At 47.6% G+C, this 12,553-nt stretch overlaps 1 protein-coding gene across 1 annotated transcript in view; it reads left to right on the top strand.

Moving 5' to 3' along the window:
• The first annotated feature begins 1,623 nt into the window (after positions 1-1,623).
• FBLN7 (fibulin 7) overlaps positions 1,624-12,553 on the top strand; it is a 56,485-nt gene continuing 45,555 nt past the window's right edge. Inside the window, exon 1 of the mRNA XM_040267531.1 lies at positions 1,624-2,024. Within this exon, the coding sequence (XP_040123465.1) occupies positions 1,950-2,024 (75 nt within the window). The 5' untranslated portion in view covers positions 1,624-1,949. The remainder of the gene's footprint in view (positions 2,025-12,553) is intronic.

Here is a 12,553-nt window from a genome sequence, read left to right as displayed (position 1 = left end):
GAATGCGAAGAGGAAAAGGAGGTGGAGGAAGAGAAAGAGAAGGGGGAGCAAGGGAGAAAAAGTGAGAGAGAGAAAGGGATGAAGGAAGCCAGGAACCAGGGAAAACTCTGTTCCTGTAAACAAAATTTCTGAAATCCTATGACTGAATATTTAAGTGTTTAAAATGCGGGATGAAGGTTGAAGGTAGCCTGTGCTGGAAACAGCCCTGCTCTGGAAACCCTTGAGTCTGCAAACCATAGGCCAGTCACTCAGCCACTCCCAACTTTCGTTTCTTCATTGGTGAACTCAGGATTGTCTTCAGGTCGGTGCATCCATTCAGAGGGCGCGGCAGGAGGAAAGTTCTCAGGCATTTCTGCCTGGCTCCAGCGCAAGCAGAGAAGCGTTGGTTTTGGGGGTGGCAGTTGCCATGTGAACATCAGGTGGGATAAAATACAAAATAAACAAAGCCTCGTTGACCAGAAGAAATTCTTCTCTAGGGGTGGAGGAGGGGAGAGTACAGAGACGGGGATCCTGGGCTTTGGCAAAGACAGCAAACATGAGCGATGGAGGCAGAAATATCACGATTTCCCTAGGCTGCGGGTTCCGCCCGGGGCTCCTTGGCCCCCTCCGCCTGGACAGGGAGGAGCAGTGTGCTGCCCAGTGCCCTTCAAGCAGCCTTCCCAGGAGCGCCAGTAACAGTACACAGGCGCGCTCTCCTTCCCCCGGCGGCAAGGTGGCGGGGCAGCCCAGCCTGACTTCCTGGGTAGTGTCTGCCCAGGTGGCCAGCCTGCAGCAGGCCCCTCGTTTTCCCCGGGACTCCAATTTTCCCCTCTGCCTTCCAAAAGAAAACAGTTCGACTCGAAGGCTACGTAGGCTTCTGAGCTCCATGCCTTGAGCTCTGAATGGGCTCTGCTAAATGAAATTTGGAAACAGGAAAAATAGATTTGAGGATTGGCCAGACTTGGTGTGCACCATGACATCTGTAGTGTTGCCTTCTGAAAACACTCTTCCAGTAAGAACTTAAACAATGTTTTCCAGGAGCTTGGAGCTGAGGCCATCTGGATCCTCCCACAGCCCCTGGATGCAGGGGGACTCAGACTGCTAATGTCTGTCCTTCCCAGTGGCGTGTCCCACCCAACCTCAGCAAAGCATCCAGTGTTCCCATAACCCTGCCTCCCAGTTCAAACTGTTTCTCCTTCCACTGGGGAGTGGAGGGCAGCAGCTGAGGAGGGCTGCTGATTCTGAGTCACTGTGTTTGAGTGTTCTTGTACTCCGATAGCAGTTCTCGGGTGGAAAACTCGGTCAAAGTTCACGAAGTCCATCTCGCGCCCACACTAGTCCTGTCTTCCGAGTGCCGGGGAGGAAGACGTCCGCGCGCGCGCGCTCTGAAGTTGGACAGACCTGGATTTGAATCTCACTTGCCGCTGGATGAGGTCAGCCTCAGTGTCCCCGGGCTGGAAAGGGGCGGGTCAGGAGCGACCCGGCGCTGGGATGGGCTCCCGGGCCCCGCACGCACGTGTGCGCCGCCTCGGCCGCCTCCCCCGCGAGGGCGCTCAGGATGCCGGCGCTCGTCCTCTGCGTCGCGCCGGGCCTCCTCCGGGAGCCGCGCGGGTTGGGCGCGCTCCCAGGCGCATTCCTGGCCGGGCAGCCCCTCCTCCTCGGCTTTGGCCAAGGGGCCGGCGCCTCCCCGCCTCGCCGGGACTGTCTCGTGCAGGCTGCAGCGGACGCTGGTGGCCGCGGGAGCTCCAGGTCCGCGCGCGGCGCACCTGGATCCGGGACTGCGCCTCCCGAGCGCGGCGGGCCGAGCTGGGCTCCCGGGCTCCCGCTTTCCTCCCTACCCGAGCCGATCCGGACCGAGCGGAGCCCGGTTCCCCGCAGGGGCGGCCGCGGCATCGGTTGGGACAGCCTCGGCGGGGGCGGCAGACCAAGTTATCTCCCCTTCCTAAGCGGAAAGGTTCCGGTTGGCAAAGATGGTGCCCAAATGTCCCCGGGCGCTCTTCCTTCTGCTGCTCTTCCTCGCCTGCCCCGAATCGCGGGCTTCCCAGGTCAGTGTCCCTCCCGCCAGTTCCCTGATCCTGCTTGCCGGGGAGGCCATGCCGAGGCCGAAGGACCTTGGCTCGCCACATTCTACCGGAATGCTCGGGCCGGGGGCTTGGAGCCAGGCTGGGGCTGGGGTTCCGTTCCCGCTTCTGTCATCGGATGCATCGCGGGCCCGGCAGTCTGGGAGGACCCGGGCTGGTCTGAGCAGTCGGTGCGAAAGTCTCGGTCCGCTGGGGGAGAGAGAGACAGAGAGAGACAGAGAAGGCTCTGCCTGAGAACTCATGAGACGTTGGTCCTCCTCCGGTCTCCAGAAGAGCTCCCCGCTCACCCGATTAGAGTAGAGGATGTCCCCTGCCTCCAACTTCCAACACTTAAATTTCTAACCGAAATATCCTTCTTTTCACCAACTTAAATTAAAAAAAAAACAACACCACTTTTTTTTTTTTTTTAACAGCAAAAACATTTTGTACTGGGAGTATAGCCCTGGTAGCTCAGATAGTAAAGAATCTGCCTTCTTCTATGTGGGAGCCCCAGACTCTATCCCTGGGTGGGGAAGATCCCCTGGAGGAGGGCATGGCAACCCTGCACTCGAGTATTCTTGCCTGGAGAATCCCATGGACAGAAGAGCCCGGTGGGCTACAGTCCATGGGGTCGCAAAGAGTCTGACAGGACTGAGCAACTAACATCATAATAGCCAATTTAAGCGTGTGGCTCCCACCACCAACTTTCTCAGCAGTTCACAGCACTTCCAAGGCAGGGGTGGACAGGGGGGTGTCTGAAGCAGCTTCACTCTGAGCCTGGGGGAACTTAGATTTGGGACTAAGTTTCTTTCCCAAACTTACAGGCAGCTTTCCCTTAGGTTTTCTCTCCCTGACTTGTGGCTATTGGAATCCCGATGGATTTATGTACTTGAACAGATTCAGTTTTACATTAAACAGCAAGGATTGATAGTAAAAATTAAGATAAAAATGCAGATTAAAGGGAGTTCCTTGACGGTCCAGTGGTTAAGACTCCTCACTTCCAAAGCAGGGGGAGCTGTTTGGATCCCTGGTCAGGAAACCAAGGTCCCACATGCTGTAGCAGTGCTGTAGAAAAAGAAAAAAGAATTCAGTTAAAAGTGCACTTTCAAAGGCAAGATTCGACCTGCTGAATTCCAAGCCAGCTATCACCAGACTGGTTCTGAAAACCGGAGACCCCTCCGTCTGTTATCACGTGTTCTATGAGTTGTAGGACAGCTACCCGGACAATACCATCCACAGCAATAACAGTAACAGCAGTGTGCGTGTGTGTGTTCAGTCGCTCAGTCGTTTTGGACTCTTTGCGACCCCTGCAGACTGTAGCCCGCCAAGGTTCTCTGTCAGTGGGATTTCCCAGGCAAGAATCCTGGAGTGGGTTGCCCATTCGGAAGGAAAGCTTGCTGAGTGATGGATGAACGCCTGTTTCTTTGCTAAGCATCTCCCACGCTCTTTATTCTCAGAGCAGCCTTGTGAGTTGGGAACTGTCACCACCCCCATTTTGCAGATGAGGGAGCTGAGGCCCAGGGAGATTGTGACTTACTCAGGGTCACACAGCCTCATCTCTCTCTTTGGGCTCTAAGCCTTTTCCCTTCTCCACAGACTGTCACCCATGAACTGAATATCTGAACCAAGCAGGCATATCGGTGGCCACTTAGAAGACCTTGGGATGCAGGAAGGGAGATTTAGTTCAGACCAAACTTGGTCCATGTTAGTGTGGAAGGGGGTGAGTTGCCACTGCAGGGAGTCACTCAGCCACCAGGCCGCAGAAGGTCCCCACAAGGAGCCCACCAAGCAGAACAATAGGGTTGCACATTGCAGATTACAAAACAGAGCCTCAGGCCCAGAGTGCAAAGCCAGGAGCACAGGTAGGTGCATCCCTTAGTTGGCCCCCAACCCGGGGCCAGCAGAAGGGGCAGGGTAGACAGGATGCTGGGGGTGAGGGAGGGCTCTGTCCTGCTGTTACCTGGTCTCTCAAGGTTACCTGGACAAGGTGAGACCTTGGCAGTTCTCAGATGTTTGCAGCTGCTGTTCAAATAGGGAAGTAAGCTCTTTCAGGCTGTGTCCTTGGGGGAAGATCTGGGTCCCATCCCTGCCCTGCCATGTCCAGGCTTCCTCAAATTCCTTATCCTCTAAACCTTGATTTCTTTACCTGTGAAAGCACCTGCCTTACTGGGCTTGGTGAGAGGGAAAGGGAGCAGAAGGGATTCTCCATGGAAGTTGGTTTAAAACTTCTAGTGAAACTGTCCTTTGCCCAAAGTCCTGTGTAGGTTGGGGAATCTCACCCCCAGTGCCTGTCTGGCTTTTCATCATGTCTGTCCTGAGTCACTTTGAAAGACTTTCGAGATCTGCTGTTGGAGAACCGGTGGTCCTGGGAAAGGAGAGGAGGTTGAGCAGTGTGGGGATCCCATAAATGCGGGCCCTTCTCAACACTGCTGCCCATTCTGTGGTCTCGCCCCAGGAAGAGGGACAGCCTTGCGGGGGAGACAAGAAACGAAGGACACTTAACAAAACCCCATGCCTCGCCCTTCTCCCCGGGCTGGCGCTCGACCTCCTCATTGGCTATGGGATGCGGCTGCTGTAGTATTTCAGAATATTTCCCTCTCTCCAAAACCTCTCCTTGTGATCAATTGTCACAGGGTTCCAAAATCCACTGTTAGAGATTCATTCTTTTGACTGTCTACTCCCATTGGATACATTGCTTTTTGGAGTTTATTGGGGAAAAAATGTCTTTAGTGTACATTTCCATGATTTTAACCATAGAGCTATGCTCTATATTTGGCCATCTCCACCACAGTCAGGAGACAGAATGGTTCCACCACTCCAAAATGACATCATGATGCCCTATGTAGGCCATGTCTGCCCACCTCAGCCCCTGGCAGTGAAGAACTGATCTGTTCTTCATCATTATAGTTTTTCATCTTCATAATGTCATATAAATGGAAGCAAAAAGTACATAGACTTTTGATTCTGACATAATGTATATAAGATTCTTCCATGTCATTCTGGGAATGCACGGTTCCTTCCTATTGCTGGGTAGTGCTCCACTCTGTGGACATATCACAGTTTGTCAGCTCGGCCATTGAACTTAATGACTCCATGCTGTCAATTCCAATTTTGGGAGACTATGACGAGAGCTGCTATAAACATTCCCCATACAGCTTTTTGTGGAATGTAAACACTCATTTCTCTTGGGTAAATATCTAAGAGTGGGATTGCTGGGTCATTTGGTAAATGTATCTTTAACTTTGTAAGAAGCAGCTAGGCTATATTCCATTCAGTTTTATCATTTTTCAGGATCTTCCCTGGTGGCTCAGACGGTAAAGCGTCTGCCTACAATGCCTACCATGTGGGAGACCCGGGTTCAATCCCTGGGTCGGGAAGATCTCCTGGAGAAGGAAATGCCAACCCACTCCAGTATTCTTGCCTGGAAAATCCCATGGATGGTGGAACCTAGTAGGCTACAGTCCACAGGGTTGCAAAGAGTTGGACACGACTGAGCGACTTCGCTTTATCATTTTACGTTCCTACCAGCAATGCATAAAAAGCTTAGTTACCCTTCATCTTCACCAGCACTTAATATTATTAGGTTTGTTTATTTGTCTCCAAGTCACTCTAATGGGTATGGAATGATGTCTCCTTTTGGCTTAAATGCCCATTTCTCTAATGACTGGTAATACTAGCGTCTCTTCATGTGCTTCTTTGACATTTGGGTAATCTACTGGGTGAAGTGTCTATCCAGACCCTCTGCCCATTTTCCAAATGGGTGGTTTGTTTTCTTATGGTTAAGTTTTAAGTATTCTTTATATATTTTAATTAGAAATCATTTTTTCAGGTGTGTGAGTTGCTAATATTTTCTGCAGCTTAAGTTTTAAGTATTCTTTATATATTTTAATTAGAAATCATTTTTTCAGGTGTGTGAGTTGCTAATATTTTCTGCAGCTTGTCTTTTAAAATTTTTATTATTTTTTTAATTCTTAAATTTTATATTATAGTTGATTTACAATGCTGTGTTAGTTTCAGGTACACAGCAGAGTGATTTAATTATACATATTCATATATCTGTTCTTTTTCAGATTCTTTTCCCATATGGATTATAACAGAGTATTGAGTGTAGGGGCCATGTTCTACAGTAGGTCCTTGTTGGCTATCTATTTTATATAGAATAGTATGTGTATGTTAACCCCAAGCTTCTACTTTATCCCTCCCCCCTCACTTTTCCCCTTTGGTAACCATAAATTTGTTTTCTAAGTCTTTGAGTTTGCTTCTGTTTTGTAAATAAGTTCATTTGTATCATTCTTTATTTTTAGATTGTACCTGTAAGTAATATCCTACGATATTTCTCTGACTCCACTTCATTTAGGGCGATAATCTCTAGATCCACCCATGTTGCTACGAATGGCGTTATTTCTTTCACTGCAGCTTGCCTTAACAGTGTCTTTTCCAGAGCAAAGGTTTTTAATTTTGATGAAGTCCAACTGATTAATTTTTTATTTTTATAGATTTTGCTTTTGGTTTTAAGTCTAAGAACTCTCTGACTTCGGATCATTAAAGTTTTCTTGTACTTTTTTTTCTAAAAAATTTATAGTTTTGCTTCTTTACATTTTGATCTGTGACTTGTTTTGAGTTAATTTTTATATGAAGTGTGAAGTTTATGTTAAGATACATGTTTTTAAAGGCAATTCTCAATTGAAGGGGCTTCCCAGGAGGTAAAGAACCTGCCTGTGAATGCAGGTGATGTAAGACATGGGGGTTCATGTGGTTCCCTGGGTCGGGAAGACCCCCTGGAGGAGGGCATGGCAACCCACTCCAGTATTCTTGCCTGGAGCATCCCATGTACAGAGGAGCCTGGTGGGCTACAGTCCCCGGGGTCTCAAATAGTTGGACATGACCAAGAACATACACATGTACATACATGGCATTTTAATATTGATTTCCAGTGACATGAAATTACATGTCTTTCCATTTATTTAGATCTTCCTTGATTTTTTTCATCAGTATTTTAAAATTTTCAATGTGAATATGCTTTGTTAGATTTAAAATCTAAGAATTTCATTTTTGGAGCTATTTTAAGTAGTATTAATTTTAAGATTTTTTCATTTCCGATGCTATATTCCTAGACTATGGAAATTCAGTGGGCTTTTCTGTGTTGACGTGGTATCCTGTGACTTTGTGGAACTCACTTATTAGCTATAGGGATTTCTTTTTGTAGATTCCCTCAGATTTTTTACATAAACAATCAGCTTATCTGCAAATAGGGGCAATTTTATTTCTCCCTTTTTTATACACGTGCTGTTTATTTATTTATTTAACCTGATTACACTTATTAAACTTCCAGTACTGTGTTGAGTAACAGAGCGGACATCCTTGCTGTGGGAAAGATGCATTCAGTGTTTTTGTCTGTTTTAAAAATATTTTATTTATTTATTTATTTGGCTGCACTGGGTCTCAGTTGCAACATGTGGGCTCTAGTTCCCTGATGAGGGATGGAACCCGGGCCCCTTGCCTTCGGAGTGCAATATCTTAGCCACTGGACCACCAGGAATGTCCCGCATTTAGTTTTTTAATGTTAAGTGGGATGCTAGGCTGTAGGTCTTTGTAGAAGCCATTTGTCAGGTTAAGGTTTTATAGACATAGCTTAATAGAGTTTTTATTATAGTTCAGTTCAGTCACGCAATCATGCCTGATTCCTTGCAACCCCATGGACTGCAGCACACCAGGCTTCCCTGTCCATCACCAACTCCCAGAGCTTACCAAACTCATGTCCATTGAGTTGGTGATGCCATCCAACCATCTCATCCTCTGTTGTCCCCTTCTCCTCCTGCCCTCAATCTTTCCCAGCATCAGGGTCTTTTCAAATGAGTCAATTCTTTACATCAGGTGGCCAAAGTACTGGAGTTTCAGCTTCAGCATCAGTCCTTCCAATGAATATTCAGGACTGATTTCCTTTTACTGATTGGATCTCCTTGCAGTCCAAGAGACTCTCAAGAGTCTTCTCCAACACCACAGTTCAAAAGCATCAGTTCTTCAGTGCTCAGCTTTCTTTGTGGTTCATCTGTACATGACTACTGAAAAAACCATAGCTTTGACTAGACAGACTTTTGTTGGCAAAGTAATGTCTCTGCTTTTTAATATGCTGTCTAGATTGGTCATAGCTTTTCTTCCAAAGAGCAAGTGTTTTTTAATTTCATGGCTGCAGTTACCATCTGCAGTGATTTTGGAGCCCCCAAAAATAAAGTCTGACACTCTTTCCATTGTTTCCCCATCTATTTACCGTGAAGCGATGGAACCAGATGCCATGATCTTTCTGATTGTTGAGCTTTACGCCAACTTTTTGACTCTGCTCGTTCTATTTCATCAAGAGGCTCTTTAGTTCTTCTTCACTTTCTGCCATAAGGGTGGTGTCATCTGCATATCTGAGGTTATCGATATTTCTCCCAGCTTGATTCCAGCTTGTGCTTCACCCAGCCCAGCATTTCTCATGATGTACTCTGCATATAAATTAAATAAGCAGGGTGACAGTATACAGCCTTGATGTACTCCTTTTCTGATTTGGAACCAGTCTGTTGTTCCATGTCCAGTTCTAACTCTTGCTTCTTGACCAGCACACAGATTTCTCAGGAGGCAGGTCAGGTGGTCTGGTATTCCCATCTCTTTTAAGAATTTTTCGGTTTGTTCTGATGTACACAGTCAAAGGCTTTGGCATAGTCAAGAAAACAGAAGTAGATGTTTTTTTGGAACTTTCTTGCTTTTTTGATAATCGAACAGATGTTGGCAATTTGATCTTTGGTTCCTCTGCCTTTTCTAAATCCAGCTTGATCATCTGGAAGTCCATGGTTCACGTACTGTTGAAGCCTGGCTTGGAGAATTTTGAGCATTACTTTGCTAGCGTGTGAGATGAGGGCAATTGTGCAGTAATTTGAGCATTCTTTGGCATTGCCTTTCTTTGGGAATGGAATGAAAACTGACATTTTCCAGTCCTGTGGCCACTGCTGAGTTTTCCAGATTTGCGGGCATATTGAGTGCAGCACTTTCACAGCATCATCTTTTATTATTGTGATGATATTATAGCATCATCACAGCATCTTTTATTATAAATGGATGCTGAATCTTATCACATGCTTTGTCTCCCTCAACTGATATGATCTCGTGGTTATTCTTCAGTCTGTTATTAAAGTGGATAATGTTGATTGACTTTTTAAAATTTAATTAAAAACTTTAATTGTGGTATAATTGATTTAATTGTGGTATAATACATTATAATGTCCTGTGATTTTCTAATTTTGAAACCAGCCTTGCACTCGCAGATAAACCCTGATTGGATCATGTCATCTTATACATTGTATGTATTTCTGGATTCTGCTTGCTAATGTTTTGTGAGAATTCTTGTATCTGGTTACAGGGGTCAGCAAACTATAGCCCATGAAACACATCCAGCCCACTGGTGCTCAAATCTGACCACGCTGACTCTCTTACATGTCACCATCGCTGCTTTTTGCACTACAACCGTACAGGTGAGTAGTTGCAACAGATACTCTGTGGGCTGCAAAGCTGGAAAACTTCACTCTCTGGCCCTGTTTCTACAAACAGTTTGCTGACCCCTTGTCTGTGTATCTCTTCTCCTGTCTTTGCCTGGGTGCATTACCATGATGACACTGGCTTCCTGAAATGAACTGTGAGTTGTCCCCGTCTTTCTGTTTTCTGGAAGAGACTACGTAGAGGTGGTGTCAGTTCCTCTCATGGTGTTTGATAGAATTGACCAATGAAACCATGTGGGCTTGGAGATTTCTTTCCTGGAAGATTCTTAACTATGAATTCAGTTTCTTTGACAGATACAAAACTCCTTCAGGTAGCTTTTTTTTTCTTGCAGGGGGATTTTTGGTAGTTTGTGGCTTTCAAGAAATTGTCCCATAGTCCCCTCTCTCTTTCTCTTGAGGCAACTATTTTTAAATGCCCTGGAAATTATTCCACAGTTCTAAGTAATTGATCTTCTGTGATGACAGATGAGTACTTTGTTCCATTGTTCGGTACAGAACCAAGTAACCTACCATGATTTTGTTCTTGTGTAACTTTTTGGTTTTCCTCAAAGTTTTTCTCCTTTGCCCCATCCGTCCTCTACATAAGCACAATAGTTTCCAAAAATCTCTTTCCTGGTCCCTATTCTGCCGGGCTCCTTGCCCCTGGATTCCAGTTTTGCTGAACCTTCTCTGGGCTCATAGCCCTGCGGCTACCCAGGGACTTTGGCCTGGACTGGAGTTTACGTTTTCTGGATCATATGCCTTCCTCTTTCTTGGCTTCTTCCCTTGTTTTTTGAACACGTTGTCAGGAAAACGATGATTTAATTCACCATCCTTGTCCCTCCCGAGTCACTTTCATACTGTAGGTGTTACACTTGTCCTTCTTTGAGACTTTAAAGCAGACTATGGTAGCAGCATTATCCCCACCCTGTAGACGGGGAGCCTGATGCACCCGAGACAGTAGCAACTGAATCCTTGTATTAGGATCAAAGCCTGAGGGAGGAGCGAGAAGGGGGAAGGACGCCCCCACCCACTGAACCCCACTGACAGAGGCGGAGGGAAAGGAGGTGGCACGGGTTCAATACCTCTTCCCTGGATGAGACGAAGGGTAGAAACACGGAAATCTGAACACGTTCCGTCCTGGTGTAGTGTTGTTATCAAGCAGGGTTCTTGGCCCTCCCCAGTCAACAGAAATTGACTAGAGACCAGACAAGCCCAGACAAGGCTTTATGGGGCCCTGCTGCAACAGGGATCAAGAACAAGTGGGAACGGGGAAGCTTGTTCCTTATATGGGGGCATAGGTAGGAGTATGGCCAGGGGCATGTGGGAAGGGTGGCTGAGGTGCTTTGCCCCCCCTCTGGTGGTGTGGAGTGCAGAGGGCATACACAGTACCCTGCTTTTGCTCCAGGCTCCTCAAAAGTGGCAGTTGGGCCTTTTGGTCTCTATACCCAGCATTTGCCCCAACTGTGCATGCACGCAGTTATTTTTAGTCTCATACAGCTTATTTGTATTTCCCTACTCAAGGAGAGTTGTGTCCAGCGCTGCAGGGTCCCAGGTCCCAGCCTGTCTCAGTTGTGATCAGTTTATCAATGTCAATTCTGTTGCCAATTTAAACGGATAGCCTGGGGCTGCCTGGAGCCTTGGTTGGGATGGATTGTTGTTCACTTCGGAGCTCAGTGTGAAAGAATATCGTGCTTGATCAGAGAGGTATCTGCCATGCTCATAGCACCAGGAGTATTTGCCAACCCTGCTGCAGGGTTTTATAACCAGTCCTTGTATTAGAGGGCTTTCCAGGTGGTGCTAGTGGTAAAGAATCCAAGTGCCAAATGCAGGAGAGCCAAGAGACTTGGGTTCGATCCCTGGGTCTGGAAGATCCCCTGGAGGAGGAGATGGCAACCCACTTCAGTATTCATGCCTGGAGAATCCCATGGACAGAAGAGCCTGGCAGGCTACAGTCCATGGGGTCACAAAGAGTCAGACACAACCGAGCAACTGTTCACCCTGCTTTAGAAGGATTCGTGGAGATGAACCACAGCTACCAGGATGTATGAACCATTCAAATCGAAAATGAGTTATTTCATAAAACACATATTTGATGGCTGCCACAGTCCATGGGCTTCCCTGGTGGCTCACGTGGTAAAGAATCATTTGATGATATATGGGAGACCTGGGTTCGATTTCTGGGTCAGAAAGATCCAACTGAAGAAGGGCGTGGCTGCTCACTCCAGTATTCTCGTCTGGGAAATCCCATGGACAGAGGAGCATGGTGGGCTACGGTCTGTGGAGTTGCAAAGAGCTGGACACGACTGAGTGATTGACACTTTCACTTTTATGGCCCATTCACCGAGAACCAAACAGACAAGGATCCTGCATTCGTTCTGATCGAGCTGCTCTGGGTCTGGAATTGGCTGACCAGGTCACCAGTTTGAGCAGGACTCAGATCAGCTGTTCTGCTCGCTGGCTCCAGGCTCCACTCTCTAGGCCTGGGCTCCTCTTGGTCTGTGGACAGCTGCTGGGTTAGCCAGGGCTGGGTGGTCCAGGGTGCCTCTGTTTCATGCAGTCCCCCGTCCTCCAGCAGGCTGGCCTGGGCTTTCCGCGTGTTGGAAAGTGGCCGAGGGCTAAGCCCAGCAGGATGCACCAGACTTCTTGAGACGCTGTTCTGCCGTGAAGCTAACATTTCGGTTTCAGTCAGGCGGGGTGGGGCCAACAGATCAGGAGACAGTGCCGGGGAAAAGATAGCACGTTATTAACTTAGAGTTCTCAAGAGAAGGAGGCTACAGAGAAAACATCAGGCAGAGAGAGGGATGGGAACTTTGGGAAAGCCTGTACTGGGGGCCTTGAGACGGGGTAAGGACACTAACCGAGTTTGGACTGGCTAGTTGGAATAATGTGAGCGAGATGGCAGTATAAGGCTGTTCCTAGTTGTGTGCTGATGGACCCTGGGGTTGTTGGGGCAGCGTGGCTAGGGTGGGGTGTTCAGGGGGTGGGCTCAGCTTTGGTTGG

Source organism: Oryx dammah, unplaced genomic scaffold (assembly GCF_014754425.2).
Source record: "Oryx dammah isolate SB20612 unplaced genomic scaffold, SCBI_Odam_1.1 HiC_scaffold_25, whole genome shotgun sequence".
NCBI classification, from domain to species: Eukaryota; Metazoa; Chordata; class Mammalia; order Artiodactyla; family Bovidae; genus Oryx; species Oryx dammah.
This window is presented reverse-complemented; position numbering and strand designations above follow the sequence as displayed.